The 27,845-nt window shown below is 41.8% G+C and overlaps 1 protein-coding gene across 1 annotated transcript; it reads left to right on the top strand.

Moving 5' to 3' along the window:
* Positions 1-225: 225 nt before the first annotated feature.
* Positions 226-27,274, top strand: BAALC (BAALC binder of MAP3K1 and KLF4). The gene is made up of 3 exons (XM_054193485.1): positions 226-391; positions 19,586-19,755; positions 23,148-27,274. The coding sequence occupies exons 1-3, from the start codon at positions 226-228 to the stop codon at positions 23,250-23,252; spliced, it is 441 nt and encodes a 146-aa protein (XP_054049460.1). The 3' UTR covers positions 23,253-27,274.
* Positions 27,275-27,845: the final 571 nt, after the last annotated feature.

Here is a 27,845-nt window from a genome sequence, read left to right as displayed (position 1 = left end):
GAGCCGGGAGAGCGAGGATGGGGCGCCGGGCGTGAGCGGGGGCGGCGGGGAGCCGAGCCCGGGGCCGGCGGGGAGCGGTGCCCGGCGGCGGGGAGCGGTGCCCGGCGGCGGCGGTGGTGAGCGGTGCCCGGGAGCGGCGGAGCGGTGCCCGGTGGCGGAGCGGAGCCCGGCGGCGGGATGCTGCCCGGGCGGCGGCGGCGGCGGCGGCAGTGAGCGGGGGCCGCCATGGGCTGCGGCGGCAGCCGGGCCGACGCTATCGAGCCCCGCTACTACGAGAGCTGGACGCGGGAGACCGAGTCCACCTGGCTGACCAACACCGACTCCGAGAGCCCGCCGCAGGAGGGCGGCAGCGCCGAGGCCGGCGGCCGGGAGCCGGGCGGGCCGCGACCCGGTGAGTGGCGGGCGGCGGGCGGGGGGACCCCCGCCGCGGGTGGGCACGGCCGGCGGGGGAAGCAGCGAGACCCTAATATACATACATATATATAGTGTATATAGGCGTGCATATCCACCTATCCGCTTTACCTGCTTGTCGGAGACCGTCTGTTTGTGCCCGCCCCCCCCCCCCCCCCCCCCTCCAAGAAATGTAAACGCCAAAGTCGGCGCTTAAAATTGCCGTGGGTTCGCCCCGGCAGCTCGGTGCGGTCCCGGCGCCGGCCCCTCGCCACCGGCCCCTCGCCACCGGCCCCGCCGGGACCAGCCACCCCCGCCCCGGGCTTGTCTCTGAAAGAGCTGGTTCGGTGTCTAGAGACCTTCTGACGGTGGTGCTTGGTTGTGAGAGAGAGCACATAAATGTCATCAGCTCTGTAACAGTGTCACCAGAAGGGAAGAGAACTTGCTCTTTGAGGCTGTTGTTGTGGAATACTCCTTTTTAGCAAAACAAGTCATTTAGGTTTAAAAGAAGGAAGAGGTAGTGATACGCCAGCCTTCTCCCCCGATACCTCAAATTAGGATGATATATAGGAAACGGATCAGACTGTGTGCTGCACAGGAGATGACCTACAATTTTGAATTTCCCAGTTCTTGTCAGTGTGGTACATTCTTAGTTGTGTACCTGAGGTGTATTACAGTAGGGACAGAGATGGGAAAGAGAACGAGGAGCTCTGACCTGATGTGGGGCTTAAAATGTTTTCAGAATTATTATGTATTGCAACGGTATTTAGAAATCTCAGTCTAGGTCCAGAAATTCATCGTGCTAGATGTTGTACAAGCACAACATGAAAATGGTCGCTGACACAGATAGATTATAATTTCCATATAAAGCAGTAATTGCCTGTAGGCAGCTCCAGAGGAAAAGAAGTAGCTTTGGAGACTTGTATAGTGAGCCACAAAGCAGCAGGAAGAAATCATGACAGTGCAGGAGTGAAAATTCACAAAGGTGGGCAGCGCAGGCCAACTGGAATAGGGAGATGATGACTCTGCACTGACCGAAATATGACAGGGAGGGAGAAGAGAGGTCATAAAGGGTCTATGTTGTACTCCTGAAGGCTGAAGAAAGACTTCATAGTAATCACATTTGAAAATACGAGAATTTGAAGGTGAGTTGGTGTATGAAATGCTGTATTAAAGAAGATGATATAAGGGAATGTAAAGAGGTTCAAGCTGATATTGGCGCGTAAGCTTGAATGGCAGGTGACAGTCTTGTCTGCAGCAATGAAGGTTAAACACAGCGAGTGTGACCTCTGTATCCACACTTAGCGTTATCTAAGCCGTGTTTACTTTGAGTTGGTGCCTAAACATCATACGCAGAAGCCAGATAGTCCAAGATTTGATATTGAATAGGAGGTGATAAAGGGGTAAGTATTCTTCCTAGAAACATGCGATAATTGAATTTGTGTTTACAGATGAGAATACCAGAGATAAGGAGAAGAGGACAACACTCAAGTCCAATAGAGACTGATTAGGGTAAGAGAAACTCTTCACAAGAAAACCTTGCAGAAGAGATTAGAGAGGAAGGGCAAGAGGAGAGGACAGACTACTAGGAACAGAGGAAGGACTGGTAGGACTTCAGGGAGGGTGAGATTCACCCTTCAATGCAGCCTTGATGGCAATAGCTTAAGGAACCTGAGCAAAGCACGCTGGTCCCAATTAGTGCCTTGAAAGTCATGAAGTACTTCGCCGGGAGCTGTTGTAGGGTAAGGTTTGGGGTAGGAAAGGAAAGGAAAGGAATAAGGAGACGTACTGTAGGGACTAGAAACAGCGAGTTCAGTGAATTTACAGATGAAAGGGAGAGGAAGCAGCAATTGGAGGGGCAAATGAGGTCAAGTATGGGTTTAAGACATCAAGAGGGAAACATGCCTTTCGTGTGAGAACTGAAAACTACCTAAGAGTGAGAGACAAAAGGGAAGAGTAAGGGAGGGGATAAGAGTAGGATGGGGGAGGTGAGGAGATGGGACGTGAGACTGGCATAAAGTTGAGTAGGCAACGACATAGAAAGGGAGGAGGCAGCTGGGGAAGGGGAGACAGGGCAAAGGCGGCTGGGGAGAAGAGGGTGAAGTTGTTCTTTGTCATTTTTCACGGGGAATAAACTGGTGAAATTCTGTGAAGAGAGAGAAGTAGAGGCAGGATGAAGGAAAGACTTCAGGAGAAAGCCAAAAGCAGTAAAAAGTGGCTGTGATTGTCAACGTGTTTCAATTAAGTGGAAAAAACAACACCAACCATTGGACATCAAGATGGAAAGAGGGGTAAATCACTCAGGGATGAAAGAACGTATGGCATACAGGATCAGCAAGCGTATCAATGGGGAAAGGGTAGTAACTACCATATATTAATCTTAGTAATCTCATCCCACCCCGACATTTCATTCTAACCTTCTCTTTTCATCAGCCAGCATATTTAGCTTTCTGTGTCCACTCTTGTTGGAACTATATGTCTCTGTGCAGCCAAATGTTTGTATCTTACTAAAGCATTTTGAAAGCTAAAATATTATTAAGTTAAAAAGGAAGTAATGAGGTTTTTTAATTTTCCCTTCGCTTTTCCTTTCTTTGTATTTCAACTTATCCTTTCTTAGCATATTTGTTCACTTCCCTACTTGATTATTTCCATCCATTTTAATAAAGTGTATTCCAGTCTCCCTGTTTTTTACAGGAAGACATGTAGGACAATATCAGTTGTTATAATATAGGTAAAATAAGACAGACGACTTTTCCTAGGTCCATGACAAGTCGCTAACAGCCACAAATACGGGTGCAGCAACTTGTTGCACTACACTGCTGAGGCGTTGACAGTGATGAACCGGGTAAATTGATACGGCTGAAGAAGGGTAGAAAAGTCATAAATAACTTCATGAAGCACCGCATGTGGTGAAATTGAAAGACATCTTCTAGAAGATAAGCGTACGTACTGTTCCTAGGGCGAGTGGCTTCCAGGAGGGAGGAGAAAAGGAAGGGCTCACAGTGAGCCCGTACAATAGAGCAGTTTCTCTTTAGAACATCCATTGCTATGTAAGCGGAGAACTTTTCACAGGATTCGGCTACTGCGTAGGCTATGGCTGGGGAAAATAATAGACTACATTTCTGCTTAGTAACCATTCCTTGATCCTTGCAACCCTCTGCACAAATATCCTTCTCTTTAGAGGGTCTGATTCAGCTAAGTGGAAGTGTTAGCACACGTAATGACTTTCTGGGGAAGTAAGAATCTACAGGAGCAGGCGAGTCCCCAGGGCAGTCACCACGGGTTACAAACAAATCATGGGGAAAAGGCTCAATTAATAAAAACCTGCACAAAAACTGTCAAGTATTTTGGAACACACTTGCATATTTTTGCTGTGTTACATTGGGATAACTTGCTGATATGTGGATATATGTAGGCTAGTAGCTTAAGATGCACTGGTACTGTAAAAGTGCTTTATAAACCCATTCATTAACAACTATAACAAAAATTAGTCTTTTTGTCTAAAGCAGGCTTTAAGTTATCTTGTTTCTGTTGCTTTCCATTTTTCAGTGACGTTAGCTGCTGTATTCAATTATTTTTTCTTTATTATACTTGAAAGTGCCTTGGAGTGGATAAAGCAGCGTGTTGCCTTGTGGCCAGAGAGACCTTACAATCGTGATTTACCTCATGGGCTGCAAACTCCTTAGGACAGGATCTGTCCCTACTGTTTTCCAACAGCGACCAGCACAGTAAGACTCCAGTCTCGGCTGGAGATTGTTACTGAAATGCAAATAAAAATAATTAATTTTTAAATGGTGTAGCAACCAAGGAAAAAAATAATTCTCCTGCATCAGAACTGAAAAGCTGCATCTTGATTGCCTAAGGACTCATTTGTTCAGCGCCTCAACTAATAAAACATTTGTTTATTTTTTTATCATTACTTGACTCACCGTATTGGCTAAGGCTTTAAAAACAAAGACGGTTGGGTTTTGTTCTTTGTACTTTGCACTGTTTCTACAGCAAAGTCTTTTCTCCTGAAGCCTATTAAAGAAAAACATTATCCACGTTTCACACAGACTCACCTGATGCACTTGGGAGAAAAACTTGCTCCTGCCATCAGCAAATGTACCTGCGGTCAGTGGTCCGCCAGGAATGAAATCTGCGATTTAGGATCAGTTCATTCCCTAGTGAAGACATTTGCAAAAGAGCTATGAAATGGGAGTAGAATCGAGTCCATTATAAAATAAATAAAATCAGAGGAACGCAGGAGAAATTTTATCAGTATCTAGCAATCTGTTTGGCTAACAGTTTACTTTATGTAGTTGCCTTTAATATAGTTGTACATTTATGAATAATTCCTGTCTTAAATGACTGGCTTATGCTGCTGCTCTGCTATTTTGTGATCGCAGACAACTGTGGGAAGTTTTAGAGACCGGGTTCGTCTGTGCAGTGAGCCTCTGGTCGAGACTCGGTATGCAGAAATCGGGGTTTCAGAGGTAACCTTTCCTAGAGAAGTTTTTGAAAATTGCTTTTCCATCCTTTACCGTAGGAGAGGCTGGAAGCAGCCGCATCCAGGGAGCAGGGCTGCGGGAACACCAGTTGCCATAACAACAGGGACTGGTGCCGGCTTGGACCGCAGCTGCCGTCATCTGCTCCTTCATTTACCAGGTATACCTGAAGTTAAGAGCTTAACAGGAAGGCATAAGCAAGCATCAGGTTGTAAATGAAGAACTTGTTTTGTGCAGCAGATGGTTTCTCTTAAATCAGACTGCAGAGAAGTAATTAATTAAAAAATCTATTTTACATTAAGAGCCAAAGAGGGATCACTTTTGACTAGTGCTTAATATGGGTATATCAGTATCTCTCTGTGGTCTTATGCCCGTTTCCTACTGTTCATTTATTAACGGCTTGGTTCAAAATCTGGTATCTTTAACAAACAATTATAGCAGTGGTTCTGATGTGATATTTTCAGGAGATAACCTTATTACAGTTCAGAATTACAGTAAAAGTGAATAAATACAGCCTCTTCCTGGACTGTAGAAATATTACAGTAATCCCCTATTCCACCTTAGTCCAGACGTTAGTTATAATGATATGGTATTTGTTAAAGGGTCCCATTTTAATATTTTTTCTGGATTTTAGTTATATGATCTCTGCCATTTCAGTTGTCACTAGCCTCTGTATGACGAGCGGTAGTGAGGAAACCTTTCTAAATCACACAAAAAGAGGAGAAAAGAAAACAAATAGCATGTGGGATGTTTCACAGAGTTGGGAGAGAAAGCTTTCACATCTAATTTTTACCATCTAGCTTTCAGAAAGCAGCCACCGTATGTGTCTGCTCAACTTTGTACACCAGCTTTTTGTGCGTGAATGTTTATATGGATGGATAATAGACTTCTCTATGTAAAGTGCCTCTGTAGGGTGTGTGTAGGTGCTTCCATCTGCACGAGAAGGAGATTGCAATTCAAAGCTCTCTGAAAATCACTCTCTTAAAAGCATGATTTGGTAGGACTGTTCTTCAAAGGTTTTCTATACGCATGGCACTTCGTTTTGTGTCAGCCCTCTGCAACTCTTGGCAGACCGCATAAATAGCAAACCTTGCCGTCAGGACTGCAACTACAAACTCGGTACCAAACGTGGAAGTAAGCCAAAGCAATGGAGAAGCCCAGAGGCTCCGCAGCTTCAGCAGAGTTAATCATTCCCATATGCTTTAGGGACTTCTAGTCGAACTTTTCACAGCGTGACTGCGGGAGAGGGGTGGGGAGTGTCGCAGGATAGAAGGGAAATAACACGGATGCACCACCCAGCTGTGTGCCTCCCTCAGAAATGGAAAAATAACAATTTTTGCCAGTAAAAAATGACATTTTTGCATCAGTCTATGAAACAGAGAGTGATAAAGAACCTTAGATAGCAATAGAGGAAAATAATAGAATTATGTGGTTCATCTCTGTAATAAATGACAGTTGTCAACCCACTGACCTGTAACTACTCAACATTCCCATTCTTCATTCAACTCATATACTTGGGGTTTGCTCAACATAGAAGCCAGCGAAAGATTCCAGTATTGGCCTAAACTAGTATTTCCTCCACCACAAGACAGAATTTAAATTATCGGAAAAATCAGTCACCTGATAAATACAACTTTTTGTAATAACCATGTTTTTCAGCACAACCATTGCTGTCAGTTTTCCAATCCATACATTTTCATCTTTGCTGTCGTATGACAGTTTAGTATTGTTTGAATTTCACATAGGTTCAATGTCATTTAAGAACAAAATCTGAAATACAGACTGTAAGCAACAAAATATTTCAACATATTGTCCAAGAGCTTTGGCATTTTCATTTTACACCCCTGAGTCATCCCACTCCTCCCCATCCCACCCCACAAACATAAACATCTCCTTATTTTTAAGCATGGAAAAAGTCCTACTGATATTGAGACCACCTACCTGTGCTTAAGCTTTTTGCTAAATTATGAGAGTAGGTTTGTTAACAAATGCAAATGTTGTTTGAGATAATGTGTAGGGGATGTAAGTAATTTGGATGGGACTGTTGCTGCCGTTTTGCACTGTGGCCATTCTGTATAATTATATGCTTTGTGGGCGTTGCATGTATTTTGTTCTGTTGATTCAGTAAAAAAATGGTACTGATGCTTATGTGGCCCATCAGAACTCACCAGGCAACCTCCCTCCACCACCTCTAAAAGTATTTTTAAAGAAATACTTTATCAATAAATACCAACTGCCACATAAAGAGGAAGACTCCAAGCACGCAAAATTTTATTACAAGTATCAGAGATAATTGATAGATGAGAAAATGTCTTCTACTTTGAGCCTTCAGCTTGCTATTTTGTGAGAGGTATTAGACTCAATTGCTGGAAAAACTTCGATCTCGTTTAATGGCAGGTGGTTGGTGACATTCAGGTACTGCACGAAGGTGTCCCGGGCAGGAGCAGCCGCCCCGTGACCCCGCGGCAGGAGGAGAGTCCCACTGCCTGCTCCTTCCTCGGCAGCCTCTTAATTGCGCTTTCTGCCTCTAGGAGTCTCTCAAAGCGCTGAAAAAAAACTGTAAAAAATAAAATAAAATAAAATTTTAAATATACTGTGATAACTTTTCCACTAGGTCTTTTAGTCTCTGATTAATTCCCACTTAGCTAATGGCCAACAGTCTTGCTAAATCCCTCCTGCAGTCTAAAGCAGACCTACTAGGTTTGGTCACCCACAGCTTGCCCCAGAATAGTAATTTACCCACGGATAAAATAAATTCACTAAAAATGCGATGTGCGTGAACACTTGAATTACACGAAAGGCTTTCCTAGCTGTCACAGTACCAGAAAGGAGAAAGGTTGTTGAGCATCAATAGAGGTAATTTGCAAGAGAGATGATTGGGAACCTTCCCTCTGGATAATTTTCCAGTGGAAAAAAAAAATGAATCCTTCTTGCAGCATTGAAATCTTTCATGAGAAATTTTTTCTTAGTTACTGAGAGGCAAAGGGCTGTCATTAACTGTGTGAAGAGCTGTTGCCCTCTGCCTCTGCAGCGGGCGGTGGGGAGGAGGGATGGTGGGAGAAGGAGAGTGTCTGAAAGGGTTTGGGCAGGAAACCTGAGCAGGGGTTTTTGGCAATGACAGGTCCTGCCTGCAGGATGCTCGGAAGGAAATTGCTCTGCAAAATCCTCCTTCTTGTGGAAAAAACTCTCCTACCCCCCCTCCCTTTATATCCTGATTCAGGATTTAAAATTCCTTTTTTTAAAAAGATTTTTTTAAAAAATTTTAAAATTTTAAAATTCTTTTTAAAAAAAGGATTTAAAAATTCCTTTTTTCTTTTCCTCAGGAATGAATTTGCATTTTCTGCCCACTTCTAATCCTGTATTTTCCACTTCAGGAATGTATAGTTCAAACCTAACTCTTAAAAATGGAATTAGCTTTAAGCAAAGACTCTTGCCAATCTCAAAGTAGAGGTGTAATGTATTTCATGCAGGAGTATGTCATACAGACTGTAGTTTACCTTATTGCCCATTGATTAAAACTTCCCATGTTGAGCACATATTACAGTAATCCAGCATTTAAGTGACAGAAATCTGTCTTTTCTGTATCTGTAGTCAGGTATAAAAATATATTTCTTAGTAGAAACAGAACTGATAATCACACTTTTTTTTTTCCCTACGTATTCCTGCAGTTTAAAAATGAAATAAATTTATTGCAGTTAAACAAATCTGAGATTCAAAGTTGGGTTTTATCCTAAATCAACACGCAGCAATACTTAAGACTTAGAAACTGAATAATCGAAGCCATGAGTCCATTGTAAGGCAGCGCTCTTTTCTAGATGATGCAGATAATATCTCAAAAGCTGGGTGATTGCGTGCATTTCCTGGCAGTGGCCTTGCATGAAAAAAGTGTCTTGGTCCTTTACTGTATGTAAATAAATAATGCGTTCCTATCCCAATTTTATTATCTGATGAGTGCATGCATAATTACTTCCCTAGACTGTCACGCTGCTTTTTCTCTTCTGTTTAGGAAAAAGACAGGTAAAAAGTAAAACAAACAGGTAAACAGGGGAGCAACGTTTTATGGATTAGCACGGGCAGCTGTTGGCTGCGAGGCAGGATTTTCCATTTTAAGGTTTTTCTGAATCCAGCAAAACCCTCCAGATTTTTTCTGCCTTGCTCTTTGCTTGACTGAGCCTGGCACTTCAAGCGGCTGATGAAAAAGAAGTAACGCTGAGCCTCTCATTCCTCCTGGAAGATCACGGATTCAGGCTAACCTGTTCAGGTGATGCCAGCTACTGAAGAGCAAAATAATCAGCCAAGCTCTTTATTGATTGACTGATTTTTATTTTTCCCAGTTTCCTAGCAATGCATATGGTCAGGTTTCTGTTTGTGTACGTTTCATCGAGATATTGTCCTCTCCTTGTTTCCTCTCACATTGCAATTGTCACTCTTGTCAACCGCTAGTATTCCCCAGGTGGGCCATCGGGATTGTCACTTGCGTAAGGCCAGTGCCCAACTGCTTTCTGAGTGTTTAGCTCTGTGGAAAAGACGAAAAAAATGTCATGGATGTATCTAGTAGATTGTTAACTGATGACATTATGTTGTAACACAGCTACTGCCCTTATTTTAGGATGAACACTAAACATGAGTGATAACTTTTCCACAGGCATGCAGATATATTTAAGCCAAAGTGGTTTATGATCACGGTCATATCATGAGCCAGTTAAGTCATCAGTATCTTTTCATATATTCATTGTAAGGCTGGAAACGTCACCTGGCCATACAGCCCACTAGTCTTTTCTGAATTAATCCCCATACGGAGCATACATTTGGGACATTCTGAGTTAGTTTACAGCTTTCCAGTGGCTGACATTTTTGCCTAAGCCTTTGTAAATCAGGCCAGTAGCTAATACACGTCCAATGTCTTGCCTGGAACTTTAGCTTCAATTTCTAGCCTCTGAACCCTGGTGAGCAAAACTGAAGAGTCATTTCAGCTCGTTTCATGTACGTATAGATGCCTTTCACAAGGACTTCTGTTTAGGCTGCCTAAATATTTTTGCTGCTCCTCAGTATGATTAATTGAAACAATGCTATCTACTCATCTTAAAATTCCATGCATGATTAGCGACGTAATGAGAATGATAATAATACTTTCCATTTCTGTGTTGGAAATTAGTCTAAAACATAGCGAGTGATGTTTCATTACCACAGCCTGAAGGAGAAGGACAGAACCACATGAAGGAGGAGGAAAGACCATGTAAATGTCTACAAATCCAAGCTGCTGTTTGGAACCTGTCTTCAAAGAGGGTGGGTAGAGTTGTGGGAAGGGAGGCTGAGAGGACAGCAGTTAGCTGCTCGTTTTCCACCTCACACAGTGCTCTCCTATAGTGGGAACATCTTATCTTAAGGAAAGAGTCAGGCAGGAACCGAGCCAAAAGCGAGCGCCTTTGGAACACAGGCTGACCTGACTTACTTTGGACACCTATGATGTAAGGTATCGTGCATGGAGGGTATAATTTTTAAGGTGAATTTTTCATGGGCAGTACTGTAACGTAGCCTATAACTTTGGACATGGAGAAGCAGATCCCTGCGCTGCCTTGTCCTTCTGAAATGCAGCATTGCGAAAAGCGCTTCAGAGGTTTGCTATTTGTATGTTAGCTTTTCACTTGGGAGGAATGAGTGATCTGTTTCTGGCACATCATGTAGCACTGGTAAATTGCTTAATCCGTTGTCTTGCAATTTTCCTAGGCATAAAATGTACTCAGCCTTCAGCGTCTTCCAAAATGTTGCCAATTCTTACTCCGCAATATAGTGATAATTCAGCTCTTCTTTCCTGTTCCAGTTACTAAAATTTATCTCTTCCTCCATCAAACTCTGTTGTCTTTCTGTCGTTAATTCCTTCCCTACCACCCTCATCACAATTCTTTCCGTTGCCTGTCTTCCCGTCGTGGTCAGACCAATTTCCCCTTATTCTGCTTCTGGAATCTATTTTCCGTGTAGTATCCTTTGTCTTGAGCTTTGACATGATCACACACATTGCTAAAGAGTGTTTCATTGTGCTGCTTCTATTTGGAATAAATATAAACTTTATATTCACCTTTAATTTCACGGATGTGGTTGCGACACTGTTAAGTTAGTTTACAAGACAGTTGTACCCTGATTCTGTATCATAATTTGAAATCAAAATATACCGATATGCAAAGATCTGCCTATACCAGGGAAAATAGGCCATGTGAGGAATATCAAGGTTTGCAGCTTTGATGCTGCTTTTTTTGTATTCTATTTGTTTGCTAGAATTCTTGAATACTTTCTAGTAGAAATCTTCATGTTATAGCAATAAATGTGATCAGACTTGCAGAGCTATTTACCATATGCCTATTTATGCATGTGCATGTTAAATTCCAGGTTTCGAATCTCGTAGAAATTGCTTTTATCTAACAAAGAGGAGACTCTCGTCTCTTTTCAAAACAGCGGTGGTAAAAGAAGTTTTGAAATACAGAATTCTACAGGACTCTTGTTTGTTTCATGCTTTGAAACGAAGTGGCAGGAAATAGGAAAATAACCAAATCTGCCCACCAAAACTGTCGCAAAATGTAGTGCTTGGTCTCACAATTTTGCCAGGAGTTAGTCATTTAAAAACATTAAATATATTCATCATGAGCCAGTTCTTTTTTGTACTGAATTTGACATTTAATACTATAATCTTACAAAAGAACATCATTCCATAAGGCTCCTGAACGTGACAAAACCATGGCCAGAACAGATCTAAGAGTCTGACTTGCCTTCTGCTATTACCTGTTATCTGAGCCTCGCTGTCTTGCATAAATACAGAATTTCCTCTTATTTATCAACTACTTCCCTTAGCACTCAAAGCAAAGCAGATGCCTTCTAAAGGGAGCATGGAGAGGCTGTTTGTGCTCCAGGGGGAGCTGAGCTCAAACAAGGCCCCCACGGAGGCAGGGAGGAAGGCACACAGCTCCCTCCTCTTCCCCGCCCATGGGACCCCCTGCACGGGGCATGGTTCAGCCCTGCTGGGCAAAGGCAGCTCTGGAGGGACCTGCCGGGCGCGGAGGCCTTCATGTGAGGAGGACTTATCTCCTTTCCCTGCCTTGTCCCCAGCCCATTGCGGGGAGCATTTCTGTGGCATAGAATCACAGGATCACAGAATGGTTCGTGTTGGAAGGGACCTTAAAGATCATCTAGTCCCAACCCCCTGCCATGGGCAGGGACACCTCCCACTAGACCAGACTGCTCAAAGCCCCATCCAGCCTGGCCTTGAACACTTCCAGGGATGGGGCATCCACAGCTTCTCTGGGCAACCTGTTCCAGTGCCTCACCACCGCATCTTTAAAGAGAAGCTCTGCAGAATTTTGATGGCCGATACAGAATGTGTAGAAGATGCAAATATATTTGTTTTGTTTTGCTTCACCATCTAAAATTCCTATTGCATTAGAGTTCAGCTAAATCATTCTGGATTCTCTGAATGTCTGGACAGCAAATTTATTGCGTTATTGTATTTGCTGATTCAATAAATACAGAACGTTGGTTTCTGATGACATCTTCCTGCTGCAACAGGTCCTCTGTCTGCAGATCTTCTGGATCCTTCGTCCTGGCTTACAAACCCACTCTCTGCTATGTCTGAAAGTTTCTAAATTCTTCCTTGTTAGGAAAAATAAAAGCTATTGCCATTTTCCTGAGCATCTGGCCTCATCCCTGAGGCTTTTGGTTTGGAGGAAATGACCGAAGCTTGACTTTTGTCACAGTGTCCACTCCATTCATTTTTGATGGGATACACACTGTCTTTTATTTCTGCAGCAGAAGTACGTACCAGCACTCAGGCCTGCAGATACGTCATTTTCCCAAACATGAATCGTTTCAAATCAGGAAAACAGGTACAGGAAACAGGTATTTCAGTGCTCTCTGTACTTACCACTCTGTAGCTTTAACAGCAATAAACTCCGTGATAGTAACAAACGCATATTTCTGCCGAAAGCAACTGCATCTTGTGATAACATTGTTCACGTGTCTTTACTGTGAGTTTTCTCAGAGGCCATTTCTACAGTGCAGTATCTAATTATGCAAGCATTTCCAAAACAGCATCTTGTGCATTATTAATAAGGTAACAGCCACGATAAATAAAAAAGGGCATTGCTGAACCTGAAAATTGAACCTTACTGGTTTGTTCGTAGGCAATTCCAAAGATAAATTTAGCATACTGATCAACAGCCACTCACTTTAAACAAATACGGGCTTGTTATTCAATAGCAGAGCATGTAACAGCGCAGGATCCACAGTACTGGGTCAGATCTGTAGTACGTTTGGGTCAGAATTGACGATCTGGTTTTGCCACTATTTGTTGCTTTAAAATCAGGTAGGAGAATATTGTGGCAAGCACGTGTGGAATAATTTTCTCCAGAAGGTCTTTTTGGGTCCTTTTTGCTAAGATTCTATAGGCTAAGATTCAAAAGGATCCGGATCCTTTTTGGCTAAGATTCATTTCGCCTCTGTAGTACGAGGCTTCGTACCCCTCCCGAATTTCAGGCCAGCATTATCTATTGCAGCATTGCCAAATTTTGTTAGTCACAGAACTTTCCAGCTCAGTTTTGGATCTTACGGAGATAACTGCTCTTTCGACGAGGTCTGTGCAAAGAGATGCAGGCAGACCTACCTTCATGCCACCTGTGGTTTGAGAAGTTTCCTGTAGTCCTGATCATTAAGGGCTACCCCTAAATGTCACCGTCTGGTCCCCTTTCTGCCATACTTCATCTTTAGCAAATACATGTTAGCTTTCTAGTACATAGATAAGGTCTAGCAAAAAGCCTCGAGGAAGTCGTATCTTTATCTTCTGTCTGCCATGCACAAAATTGACCCCCTACTTCCCTTTTTTTCCTGTCTCTCTGTTCTAGCTGTTGATCCATGACACAATTTTGCTTTTTACTCCAGTTTTACTTTCACAATCTGAATAAATTTTGTCATTTCCCCCCTCTTGACGTCGTCTTCATTTCCATACTAAAATCTGGTTAGAAAGTGATAAATCTTAAGAGTAAAAATTTCCTCTCCTCTTTATGAGAGACTCCCATAAAGGATCATTTGAATTCTTAGGTGCAGCCAGGCTGTATGAAGAACTATGGCAGTGTCTGTGGATCGGCTGTCCTCGGGTTTGGTATCACTACTGCTGTCATTTTCTAACAGAAGAAATCAGAAACACACGTCTCAAATCTCCATTCCATGTTTTACGTTTTCTTTGACTTCTCTGTGATGAACATCCTGTTTACTAAAAGGAGTCTTTTAAAACCTTTCTTAGACTATTCCTTCCCCGTTTAAGTGGTTTTAAAGAGTTCTAAAATGTGATTGAGGCATGCTTTATTTTGAATGCATATAAACTCTCAAGTCTGTAAGCAACTTTTTGGAGTACAATTTTAAATATATATCTCCTAAAATACAAAATACCTGAGGTATTAAAAACTTATGTGCTTTAGTATTATTAATGAATTTTCTTAAAGTATCTACTGCTTACAGAAAATAAATGTTGCAGGGGCGGCTTTAGTATTATGTAATTCATTTTTGGTAATATGTAAGGGAATCCTATCTGTACATTATATCTTATTTCTTTTTTCACAGTCGTGGGGTGCTGCTGTCTGGGAATTTCTGAAAGGTCATTAAAATTTAAAAATTAGTAGGCTTGTAGACAAAAGAACACGTGCTAGCACAGCTTAAGAGGTCTTGCAGAACATGGCAGGAGATGGGACTCGGTGGCTCTTAGAGAAGTGAGGTGCAGCCTGCCAGGAAGGTCAGCCAAGGCAGACAGGGAGATGTCGGGAGAGAGGAGTTAGGGCATAAGCATGTTCCAGCCAGCAGAGAGAAAAGGGCATCACGGACAGACTTCTCTGAAGGCATTGATGAACTTGCATCAGATTTCCAAGAGGTATTTAGGAACCGAAGGACGCCTTTGAACAATGCTGTTTGCTGCCTACAGTTCTGTCTGTTTTCTTTACCAAATGGTTGTGTCCTAGCTGTGATTAACACATGACTTAATAGTGCGAAACACAAAGAATAGTGGTGATGATAACTATTGTGAATGAATAAATACAATTTTAGATAATTAAGGTAACAGAAGTATTGAAATGTTCCGAGTCTTCCTTCTAAAAGCTAATGTTGATGGTTGCTTGGACACACTGAATTTTTTATTACGTTTACAGCAGAGAGAGTGGGAGGTTATCCCAGAAAGACTGGAAAAACTTGGTGGCTAACTGGCAGTCTGAATATTCAACATTAGGATAAACTATTAATTATCAGTAGCAGCAGTTCTTGGAGAGTTAATATTATTTATACTGTTTATATGAGCTACTTAAAAATACCAGTGCCTTTATTTTTGTGTTAGTAGTGACAATTGTCACGTTCTAATCTCTTTGTCCTCATCTGGGAGTTTACATTACCTTTAATATGCCCGTTGTTCTTCACATGGGCTATATATTTCAAACAGATTTGTTCTGTCTTGCTGGTCTTCATACTTGTATTGAGATACCTCTGGTTTTAGGTAGCTTTCTGTTCATTACTTATTGATTTAATTGTGAAACTGTTCTTAAATGCCCTTTCTTTAAATTGTGGATCAGCTAAAACATACTCAGATATCCTACGGACCAATTTTTAGTTTTGATTTGTAAAATTCAATAAATATAGTTGATTTTTGTCCATATCCAAATTTTCCAAAACTTCTGTATTTTGGGAATTTTGAACAGAAGGCAGTAATTTAATGCCAGCATTTTAATGGGGGGGGGGGGGGGGAAGTAGGGCAAATTTGTTTTTTCAAAATCTATTCAAATTCTGAATGTGAAAATACACAAGAGGAAAGATTATTTGAACTGCCATCATTTGGTCTAAATCATCAGATTTCTTAGTGAAAGAGATTTTAGAAATAAAGCTTCTTTGTATAGGTTATTTGTAATCAGTCAGTCGCATCACATCACACCTTACTCTGGGCCAGCAACTTCTTTAGAAGTCTTTGGGGCGCTTTTTCCTGTAGCACAAGTGGAATCTTTAGTGAATCCAGGCTAAATGGGTGAAACAAATATACGTCCCCTGACGCAGGGGTAGTTGGAAGCAATGTGAATATAGCTCCAGCGGGTTTAGATAGCTCAGCAAGGCAGCTCGGTGAGAAGAACGAGCGTAGCTGGATGAGTGGGGCTGGGTTTGGTTTGGTTTTACTGGGTCGCGCACCAGCCTGCGCTGCTTTCTGCTCCTCGTTTCGGTTCCTGTGCTCCCTCCCAAGTCGTGCCAGTCCCACTGCTCGCCTCACTGGGCAATGAATAAAGTCTAGGGATTGGTTTCAATTCAAAATAATCCTTTTTTTTTTTTCCCTGGCGCTGCTGAAAAAAGCGTTTTGTCAAACTGCAGCCTGTTGGCCTGGTAAGAAAGGCGTGAGTTCGCTCGCCTGAGCAGCCTAGCAAGCCGGGGAAAAGGAAGATGACAGTAAGCATTGCCGTGGGAGAGCAAATTCTCTTAAGCACATTTCATGCTGGAAAAATAGACTTGGATTTGTGAGCAATGGGGCTGCTGCTTGGGTATTCTCCCTGCATCCTTTGAGAGAGAACTCGTGGGTGTCCTTTATAAATAAACCTCGCTGCGTGCAATGAAATACCTGCTTCTTGTCCTCCATTCTTCCCCGAAACGGGAACAGCCTGGCAGTCCCCCAAACCCTGACCAACCGTTCCCGAGGGAAAGGTCACCATCACGTTGGTGGGGGTTCGATAATCACCCAGAAACTCGGGGCTTGGGAATGGAGCCATAAGAATATTCTAGGCTTGAGAGTTCATTTGAAAATAAAATACATGTATTTGACAGAGCATTGTGAGGGGATCTGCTGTTTTCCCTGGCCTCAGGAGGCCCACAGACTTTTGGCAGGGGTTGTCCTGGCAGAGAACATGAGAATGAAAACAACATTACTGAACCCGTTTGTTTAAATTTCTACTGAAGCTCTACAGTGAAAGAGCAAGGAGGTTATTTACCGAACCCATGCTGTGAGGATGATATAAATGTCTCGACAGCTAGCTTGGTTTAAGCGACGCTGAGGCAAGACCCCGACTATTGCCACCCTGCTAGCTTGCAAATTCCAGATGGTATAGAAGAAGAAAGTTAACTTCCATTTTTGTTTGCTGTGGCAGACCCTAAATAGCAAGGCAAAAATATTTGCTATTTTAAAAGCAACCATGTGTTCCTAGTCTTTTTTTTTTAACATCAGCTCTGTTTTGCAATCAGCATTTTGTGTTATATAGCTAGTCTATAAAATAGGTGCCGCTTTATGAATTGCCAACAAATCTTGTGCTCTTACTTCCACTGCTCGGGCATTCTCACTGGCATTTCTGCTCAGCGCTCAGACATAAAGAGCATGTCACTGAAGCCTTTAAACCGTTGCCCGCTCTCTAAATCATCTATTTGCCAATGAAAAAGAATTCTAAAATAGTTTCTTACCTTCAGAATAGCAAAAATATTTCAGAATAAAATAAAAAAGCTTTTTGCACTGCTTTTTGCACTAGTATTGGGGACCATTAGGTCACCCATATAAAAATATAGTAGAGCGATAGTGGAAGGCTCAGGTGCTGATACCTGGTTCATTGCTGACAAGCATTGCAAAAAAAGTCTCACCCCTGCAATGCAGGATGCAACACGGATGATGGGGCTGCAAACTAAGAGAGGACAAAAAATGAACCAGAAATGCCATTTTCAGGGTAGAGATTTTCCATCAGCCTCCAGAAATAGACTAATGTAAGAAAAACCGTGCTGTGCGAGACCAAAAAGATGCAACACAATCTGATACATGAACAATTGTGCTTAATAACAAATTGGCTTTTCAGCTGACAGCTGAAACACCAGACAATTTAGAGGCCAGATGGCCAAAGGGACACATGGTGGAAAGTAATTTAGTAGGATGACTCCACAGAAGGAAAAACTTACCATTCGTATATGTTTGAAACCTCCAAGATTCAATTAATGGAATTAGTATGTAATGCCTCGAGCGTTTTGGCTGTCCAAAGCTGTGCTCAAGCTTGTTCTTGCAGCTCCACTGCAAGGTGAAGCAGTAGGCAACGGCGTGACTCCTGACTCACACGTGGCAAATTGCCTCTCCATCTCCCTTCCTGACAATTGATTTTGTCCGTGATATCACTCTGTGCCACTTACTCTTCCACACCAAGCCATTTTTCTGCCTCTCATCTTGCACTGTGGAGTGGTAGGAAGAGAAAAGACCTAAACCACAAGTAGGTATGGACTTTCAGGAGATGCAGGAGAGGTTTACACTTGTCTTATGGGAAGTTGCCTCTAGATTTCAATGGAAAATGACATTAGTTTTTATATCTATCAGTAAAGGCAGCTTCCAAAGACTGAAGTATTCTTTAGTTTTGGGGTTGTTTTTTTTTTTTTAAATAAACCATAATTTAATATTTCCAAGTTCCAACTCAATTTTTTTCTATCAAAAAGGAGATATTTAGCACTATTCTGAGTGACCACTGTCTTAGGAAAACTCTAACACCATCTTCTGACTGCTTAGGGAAATGCAGTGACTAGTTCGTATTTAGACTTAAATCTTACACAACTTTAGATATTTTCAGTATCAAGATTTTGAATATTTGGTTGAAGCGTTATTGATTTCAGTCATTGCCTTTGCCAGCTGCTCCTGATGTTGCTTTCTACTGATAAATCAGCTTTTCTTACAGATTTCTGGGAAAGAATTCAGGACTTTCTCTGCTTCCTTTTTAATGCCGTTAATACTGTGCTTGAATTCCCACCTGATTCATGGCAGAAGGTTTTGCTGACACAATGCACACTTCAAGTAGCAATGAATTGTCATTGGTTTTCTTCATATTTATTTTTCCCTTAGTATATGTGACTCCTTGCTTCTCCCTCCAGTTCTGATAGCTGCATTGCCAGTTAGTAAATCTGGTGGTTTTTTTTCCTATTTGAACATAAAGCTCTTAATAAATAAAATGGAGAGCTCCAATAAGGCATTCCACTTTCTCTTTGTATTTGGATTTCAGATCCAGCGTTGCAACCAGATGTTTAGTGCTCTGCACTCAGCATAAATAACAACTGATTTTTGTTAATCCAATAAGATGAGAAAATTCTTTTAGGCTGCCCACTACCATATTGTATAATGCCTGTCTTATCCACTCAGCTACAGCAGAAAACAAATTAATCATTTATTTGATTACCGATAGTCAAAACAGTATGAAATACATTTTTTCTGAATTTCTTTCCTCAATTTCTGATTAAAAAAATGCTCAAGGCCATAAATACAGCAACCTCTCCATCTGTATCGGTCTCATCTGTCATGCTCACATCTAACCCCTTCATTTACCAGAGCTGAAACAGATTTATGGGGAGCCCCTCTGGCTCCTCAGTTAAACCCTCGGTCACGCAAGCAGCTGCCTGTGTGGAGAAGCCAACGGAGATCTGCAGGTGACCAAAAGGCTACCGATACGCTGCAATCATCGACCAGTTTTCCACGTTTTCTGAGCCAGTGTTTTCACGGAGCAGTAAACTACAGGAGAACGGCCCAATAATGGGGAGTGTGAGGATAAAGGTGACAAAAGGAGGTAGGCTGCTCCCATTGTCATACCGCACCTCACCTTCCATGACTCGCGCTATCACAAAGATGGTGAAATTGGGGGAAGCCAGAGGCACGGTTGTAAACTGCTCCTCAGTATTAATTGCACAATTTCACATGTCCCTGCTAGGTATTCTGGAGGATGGAAAAGCAGTTCAGACAGGTGTAACTACAGCATCAGGCACAGCTGGAATGCCGAACACCGAGAAGAGGAACAATGGTGGTCCTCAGTGTGTGAACCCCATGGTCCATGGCACAGGAGTTAGGACGCAGAGACAGAACGGCTTCAGAGCAGCAGAGGTAAGAGTATAATTATGTACCCTGATGCTCAACACTAGCTTCAACCAGGTCAAATTTATTTTTGTGACAACTGTCTTCCTCGCTGCAGTCAGGCTGTGTTTAATGCCTTGGGGTAAGACAAAATGGCTGCGCCACAGGCACAGCACGATTGAGGCTACCACCTCTGACAATGGCTCATGCCTGAATGGCCACAAAATTGATGTTTTATCTGGCAACTGGAGTAACACACACACTTGTTAACAGCAAAAAACCCTATGCTTATTTTTGTTCAGCTCAGTCCAGCTGTGGCGTGTATTGTGCAAACTGTTTGGATTAATTATCTGAAAGGGAATGTGCTTTTCCTTAATTGCTGCTTTGCTTAAATTCCGTGCGCTGCACAAACTCTGGTTCATGTAAGGCTGGATGCAAAGCCTGAAAAAGTCAATGGGAGTCTTTTCAGCAACTTCACTAGGCTTTGGATCAGATCCTCCTCCCTTCTCCCACTCACCAACTGTACACTTTGTCAAAGGATCACCCAGGGTAACAACAACGTATGGAAACCCAAGGGTTTGGGGCTAGACCAGAGCCCAGACGTCTCCTGTCCCATCTCTCACAGGTTTCCACCCGCTGCCCTGTTTGTGTAGCAGCTGCTGCAGATCAAAGTCAGCCAAAGCCTGCGGCTGGGTTACTGCTTCCTTGGTTTCTCAGTTGGGAAGACCTCTCAGCACGGCGTGTGGTGGAGCTGCTACACATCCCCCATAAGAAACTGTCCCCTCTTGGGAATCACATCCTTGAGAAAGGCAAATTTAAACCCAGGGGGACTAAGCAAATGAAAAAAGGAATTGGAGCGATAGGATGAGGGGTAACCGTTTTAAACTGAAAGAGGGGAGATTTAGATTAGATATTGGGAAGAAATTCCTTACTGTGAGGGTGGTGAGGCACTGGCCCAGGTTGCCCAGGGAAGCTGTGGATGCCCCATCCCTGGAAGTGTTCAAGGCCAGGCTGGATGGGACTTTGAGCAGCCTGGTCTGGTGGGAGGTGTCCCTGCCCATGGCAGGGGGTTGGAACGAGGTGGTCTTTAAGGTCCCTTCAACTCTAACCTTTCTGTGATTCTATGACTCACCTTGCATTTGCTAACAAACAACACACTGCTACGTGTCTGTTTATACCTTCACTGCTTTATCTTTTGTACTGCTGTAGCACAGAAACATTCCCCAGTGACATGGATCCTGCTGTATCTTTCCATGAGATACCGCAGCTCCAGATGTATAGGGATGCATTCTACAGCAGCATGACATCCAGAGCCAGGGGTTTGCTGTGAATGAAAAACATCAATGCCTGTCATAGCCATTAGCCCGCAGAGAGAAATTAATTGGTCAGGTTGGATATGGTTGAATAGAACTAACATAATTATTAATCCAATTTGAAAAAGACTTGGCCACACTTGAGAATTATAGTGTATACCTGGCATATTGTTGGAGAAAATTGTTTGTCTGATTTTGTAAGCAATTGAGAAATTACTTCTGTATTTAGCCTTACTAGGAAGCGTGGGCAAATCCCCACAACATATTAATAAGGTGAGTGTTGACTGTAAGGGGACTACTCAGTGAAGTCTGGGTTCCTCACCTGGGGCCCGTGGCTTTGAATGCATCTTCCCGCCTGCTTCTGGCTAAGATACGTTCAGTGACATGTATCTGTACTGTTGCAGCCCAGTGCAAAGAAAATGTCTGATGATAAGCAGGGCATTTACGTTATTCTGTGCATCTAATGCAAGTGTATGAGAAATTAAGGTAACTTGTTTAGACTTCTTATAGTCAAAAAAGAAATATGTTTTCCTACAGTGAAAGTGTAGTATCTAAGTCAGGCTCCAGCTCTGGTTTGCCGTTCTGAATCTCTGTTTCTCCACTGACTGTTTAGGGAAGCGTAAGACGAGCAGGTTTCCAATTTGGACACCTAAACTTTAGGTGCCTAGAGCTGAGAATGTGACTCTCCCTTCTCCCCTCCCCTCTCCCCTCAGAATGTGCCCATTTTATTAATCTGAATATTCACATTGACTACACTTTTTTATCTCCATGTGCTGTAGAATACAAGGCGATGCAGCACACAGTGCTCTCAGGAGACTTGGGTTCTGCCATCGACCTGTGGGATAGCAGGGGGTAAATTGCTTTACCTCTCTGTTTCTCATTTTCTCAGGCATCGAGCTCTAAAGCATCCTACTGCCTTACCCCTGCCAGCGGTTACGTGACAGGGTACAATTTGTGGTGTCGAAAGGGAAAGGTTGGACACGGGCCGCGTCTGGGAAATTTTAGTATCCTCTCATGAAGGTCATGTCAAAACAACTTGAAAGTAAAATATGCTGCTGATGAAAGGTGTCCTAATGCCAGTGCAGGCAACAGAATGGTCAAGCACCCCAAAAGCAAAGGTAGCATCAGATTTATGTCACTGACTGGCAATAACCTGGTTTGATTTTCATGATATGTGTAGTCTTTGGAGAGTCCTTGTGTGAACAGGAGCACAGAGGGGGTAGATACCAAAGGAGCAGGTGTATTCAGGCTGCGGAAATCTGCAGTAATACACACCGGCAAATAAACACCAGCTTTTGCTCTCAAATCGATACGTACCTTCCATTCACATCAGTGGAAGTTTACCAGACATTATTGCATCTGGCATCATTACCATGTAAATGAGGCCTAATTTACCTGGCATTCTTTACACTTACCAAGTGTCTCATGAAACGATGGAAGTGCGGTAATCAAACCCACCTAACTCAGCTCTGTGTCTCTGAGTGTCCTTTGCTAGACCGGGGCAGTTTGCTGCGCAGTATAGCGCGTTGCTTATGGCAACAAGCAGACAGGCTAGGCGAAGGGGAAGGATAAATTTAAAGCAGGGATGCACTGGCATGCCTCAGGCAGACTGACTTTTTTGAATATTTGGAAATAATCTGATGAAGCTCTGAAAGGTATATATTGTATTTGGGTGTTATATGCAGGCAGAACTAAGTGTTCTTTTGAAACTGTATTTTCACTTATGAAATATAAAATAAAGTAGAGAAAATTCTGTCTTGGGCTAGTCACACTCAACTCCCAGTGACATCAAAAGGAACATCTAATTTCCACTTCTGGACTGAAACCAGATTTATTTGCTCCTCTTTTAGAGTACACATGTGCAGAGATGCTAATGGTAACCAAGAGGGTTGGTGCTAAGCCTACTGGTATCCACAGCCTTTATAGCAGTTATAAAAGCTTGTGTCCATGCTGAATGAGAAAGTTCCTCCACATCACAGTGCTGCGTGAAGAATGTTGGGAGTCTTTCTGTTTATTCAGTAGAACTGTTTTTATATATTCGGAGGTAACTGTAAATGACTCTTTGTGCTGTCAGTGTGGAACTCACTGTACTGTGTAAAACTTTGACAGAGTAAATGGGACGCACAGAAGATGTCCACAAAAGAAGTCACCATTAATGTTACAAAAAGCATCAGACAAAGCGACAGAAGGAAAACAAAGAATTGTGTCAATTAACAAAGCAAAGTGCAAGTGAGGATGGACCTGACAATGCTTTGCTGCACTTTAAATGTCGTCAGTTGCTGAATATATGAGGATCTCCAGATGTTCCATGTTGAATACAGCAGGCAGCTGCTGCTGAGTGCCTTCAGAAACACGTCTTGTAGAAACCAGCTGCAGACACTGTAGGATGTTCAGATGTCATTTGTCTAAAGCAGTGGCACTGTGCAGACATACGCCAAAATTCATGCCATTTGGGTTTTACTAAGTCCTATGTTATCTCCTTGTGCGTGTCCTGTTCTGCATTGCTATTAGGATGAGGCTGGATGATGAGAGATACAGTTCATCGCAAATTAAAACAGGAAATGAACAAATGAATCTGCATTTTTAGTCGTAAGGGGTTTCGAGTGTGTACATTCAAACCCATGGAGTTCATTTAAAGAGCTCGCTTTCATAAAATTCAAATCCAGAGGTCTCAGAAAGAGACACATAGGTGGCTTCCACTAAATCTCTTTTAAACTGTGTATATTGGTTATACGTAGTTAAGTCATATAGTAACCTTTTTACATATTAGTCTTTTAATTACTTAGGTTTTTGGTTTGGGTTTTTTGGGGTTTTTTTCTGTATTGGCAAAATTTACGTCTTAAAAACAGTCACTTTCATATTGATCAGCCTTACTTGAAGTTCCTATTCTTAGATGGCAGGTAGGGTTCTGGATACTTAGTTAATTTTGTACATGCCTCTTTTATTATGTTTAGGCCCAGACTGACTTGGAAAAAAGTGATCATTAACATTGCATGAAAATAACCATAATTCTTAAAACCGTATTCCAATGACAGCTCCAAAGATTAACTTTATTTGATCAGATATAGTTGATTTGCTGTGCAGAACTTATATAATTGCATTGTAAGCATCCTATATCATAGTACTCCATGTCTATTATAAATATACAGCTAAAAGGAATGTAAATGTTCAGTGTAGTAAAGGCCAGGAATTAGTTCAACATATTATTTCTTAATATAGAAGTAATAATATATATTCTCTGTGAGTTTGTATGTTTATGAAGATAAAAAAGGTAAATTTATTTGCATCCTCCACCAGACATATATAAGTATCCTTAGAGGGCCATTTAAGATAACTATTCAAAAGTTGTTCAGACCAAACAGATGGCATTGGGAAGAAAATCCATGTAAGAACTGCAAGAAGTCCTTTTTACACATAGGCAAATAAGTATAAATAGAATTGTGGGACAAAATCCTAATTTATTCTGTATTAGGATCATTTTAATAACTTGCTGCTAGGTGTGTGAATATTTAATACTTTCCTTGGAGTACAAGTCTATGCAATAGGGAATTGTTTATTAATTATTCCAACACAAAGGCAAACTGAAATCCAGAGCCAGTGCGAGATTTTTCCGTACAATAGCATATTTATAACAAATATTTCTTTTTAGATGTCCTAAAAATGGACAAAGAACTTGTGCTAAGCTTTCTGCAGGTCAGTGTGTTATCTGGTAAGTGATCTTGTGCTGCACATTTACGTAGAAGAATTAAAAAACATTGGAAATAACGTTGTGCGGGTAAGACAACAGCAGTCTGCGTATGCCCTTCCAACTTGTGGCTCTCAGCCAACTTGCAGGCAACGTTATAGCACAGGAAGGGCCTTGACTCACTCGAACAATAAACAGTGGCTGTAGCAGCTCAGCCATATTAATATAGGAACGGATAGCCATTGTTGGTGGATGTCTACTGACCTAATTGAAAGCACGTGTTCAGGATTCTGCATTATTTGCATAGAGCAGAAGACAAACCATTTCAGGTCTGTGCCAGACTTGTAACCCCTTTCTGTTTCAAAGGATTTACTGGCAGAGAGGGTGCAGTGTAAAAACATATGATTCAGGAAAGTTACAGAAAGCGATGAACGATGCTGATGTGTGAAAAGGTAGAGGGGATTTTGAAGGAAGGGAAAAGGGAAGGTTCGTTGTGTAAGAAGCTGTTCCACAGGTAGTTGCCTTGTGTGGATACCATGTTAGGGTGAGCAGATGCAAAAACAAAGGAGTCCTGGCAGTGAGATTATTTACTAGCTAAGAAATTATTTCGTAATGATGTGCTGACCAGATGCATCCGACGGCTCGGGTCACACAACAGAAGCAAGCCTGCAGTGCTGCACAGCGCATCGGTACGAGGAACAGCCCTCGCTGCATGTCAGCAGGGAGGCAGGGTTTGAGTCTCATATTCAGACCGTGAGATGTGCCTGCATGGTTAGCAGGAGATGGCCTTGGTACATAATTATCTGGGCAATACCACAGACCTCGCTTCTGTTGACCCCATCCTCCCTGAGGGTGGCAGCCGTGGAGTGGCGGAGGCTGACTGCTCTGGGTGACCCTTCTGTCTGCTCGTGGTAACTTTCCTGAGCTACTTCAAGATCCCATAAACGTGCTTATACCCTGAAACTTAACTTCAGGGCATTCAAAGACTGGATCCAACTTCTGTGGTACAAACCATGCCTAGTTACAAGCAATTTTATAAACTCTTCTCATGTAACACGCTACAGTTCTTATTCAGTAGGTGGTAACTGAAATGAAATTATATTATGTTTTAGGTGGCTTCTTAGTTCTCGATGTATAAGCTTCCAGTGACCTTAATAAAACTAAGAGCACATTGTGGAGATGTGAATACTGCCTCTGTACATCGATAGCGTTATTTTTATGCTTTCTTTACTTTATTTCTACTAAAGACAACCACCAGTAGAAACAACCAATTTGTTTAGAAAATAATATACCACTCTGTATAATTAAGGGTGACACAATCTAGTCTATACTGCTAAAGACAATTTAAAGTCCTAAAAATAGATTGCTGTGCTGATTTTAGTGAAAGAAGCAAGCTCAAAGAATCATCTGGACATCTTCACTCCAGGTGGCCTTCATAGGAGTGAAGGGTCATATTCACAGGGTCTGTTCTTTGAGTAGCATCTTTCAAATATAAACAGCTCAAATACAGAAAATAAAATAACCATGTTAGAAGGCACAGACTTTTAGATAAAGGACCTGTGTACATCCCTGTCTTCTTATATGACAGGATTTTTGAAATGTAATTTTCTCCCAAAAGAGATTATTAATTTGTTCGATGTCCCTCGGTTGCACACGAGGATTTCTACAGCTCCGCTGAAACAACATGCTTTCTGCTGGAATGATTTGGCAACATCTGGTGAGTTTCTATGATTTACACAAGTTCAGGTTTTAAACAGAAACAAACTTACTTTGTCATGTTTCCATAATTCCAGTACAATGTATAGCTCGGATTTTCCTCTGATGTGTATATACATGTAAAATAAATTTTCTTCCACTGAAACGTATTCACTCAAAAGAAAGTGGACATCGGATAAAGGAGAGAATTTACAGTTGCCAGTAAACATCATTAGGCAAATTCATCTTCTCAAAGACTGAGTGCAGTTTTATCTTTCAGTATTCCTTCATGTTGTCCCTTTTGCTTCCTTAATGTATTTCATCATTTCACCATTACCGTAGGACATGGACTGGAGGACACGCAATTTTACTGTGTGACAGAAAGGATCTTGTACTGAAAAAATAGGAAAGTATAATTATTGTGTAAGCAATATGTGAGTACTGGGTTAAACGTGCATTCTTGTTAGCTAAATGACTGAGACCGCATACCAAACCGAAAACCGATATTTTTGATCTTTCTAGTATGTTCTTATATATTCATATGTGCATGTCTCTGCCTGTGTACACTGTAATCTCTTTAGTGTGTACTTCTGTTCTGCAGTTCAGCCATGGTTTTTTGCAAACCTTTTACTTGTGTTTTAATTCTGACACCCAAGTGTAAAAAGTTTTAACTTTTGAACTGAAATCTGTTTCACATGCCTTATGAAAAGAATGAGCTATATAATTTGTGCACAGAAATGGTGTTTGAAAAAGCAGGCTTTGTTTTATTTGGAAATAATGAATAATCTATCTAAATTCAAACAAGACTAAAACGGGAGCATTTTTGTAGTCTCATTTTATCTGCAAATTACTGAAGATTGACCTAGAACTTGAAAATTAAAATAAAGAAAATTTTTAAAGTGTCTGTTTATTACTTCATGCATTTTACATTCCTGTGTTTGTGGTCAATTTATCTTTGAGAGCTAAGACCAAAGACTGTGAAGGTATAATGAATGATTCCCTCTCTTTATGAAATCAGAATATTTCTGTCATCAGGCTGTGGCTTATGGGCTGTGTGGTCATATCAGAGAAGCTAAAATACATACATTCCCCATAAGAAATTGCTGCATTTGTCAAAGAGGGCTTATGAACTCAAAATGAGAGGAATCGTAGCTCTGTAATTATAAATGGGAGAGTTTGTGGTTGCTGTCATGGCTAAAATGGAAGACATTGGGAATCTGAGACATTTTCTCTAGTAAGATGTCGTATTATTGAGGGGAAAGAGGAGACCAAGAACTGGGAGTTACAGAGCCACCTCAGAATTGCCTCTCTAAATAGGAAATTTGGTACACGCTGAGGTCATCTTTCCCCATTACGCAGCCTTGGGAAGGTCCTTGCTGAACCACTCAACTATTTCTGGCATCTCACTTTAAGAAAGCCGGGAAGAG

The sequence above is a fragment of the Rissa tridactyla genome, chromosome 2 (assembly GCF_028500815.1).
Source record: "Rissa tridactyla isolate bRisTri1 chromosome 2, bRisTri1.patW.cur.20221130, whole genome shotgun sequence".
Classification (NCBI taxonomy): Eukaryota; Metazoa; Chordata; class Aves; order Charadriiformes; family Laridae; genus Rissa; species Rissa tridactyla.
This window is presented reverse-complemented; position numbering and strand designations above follow the sequence as displayed.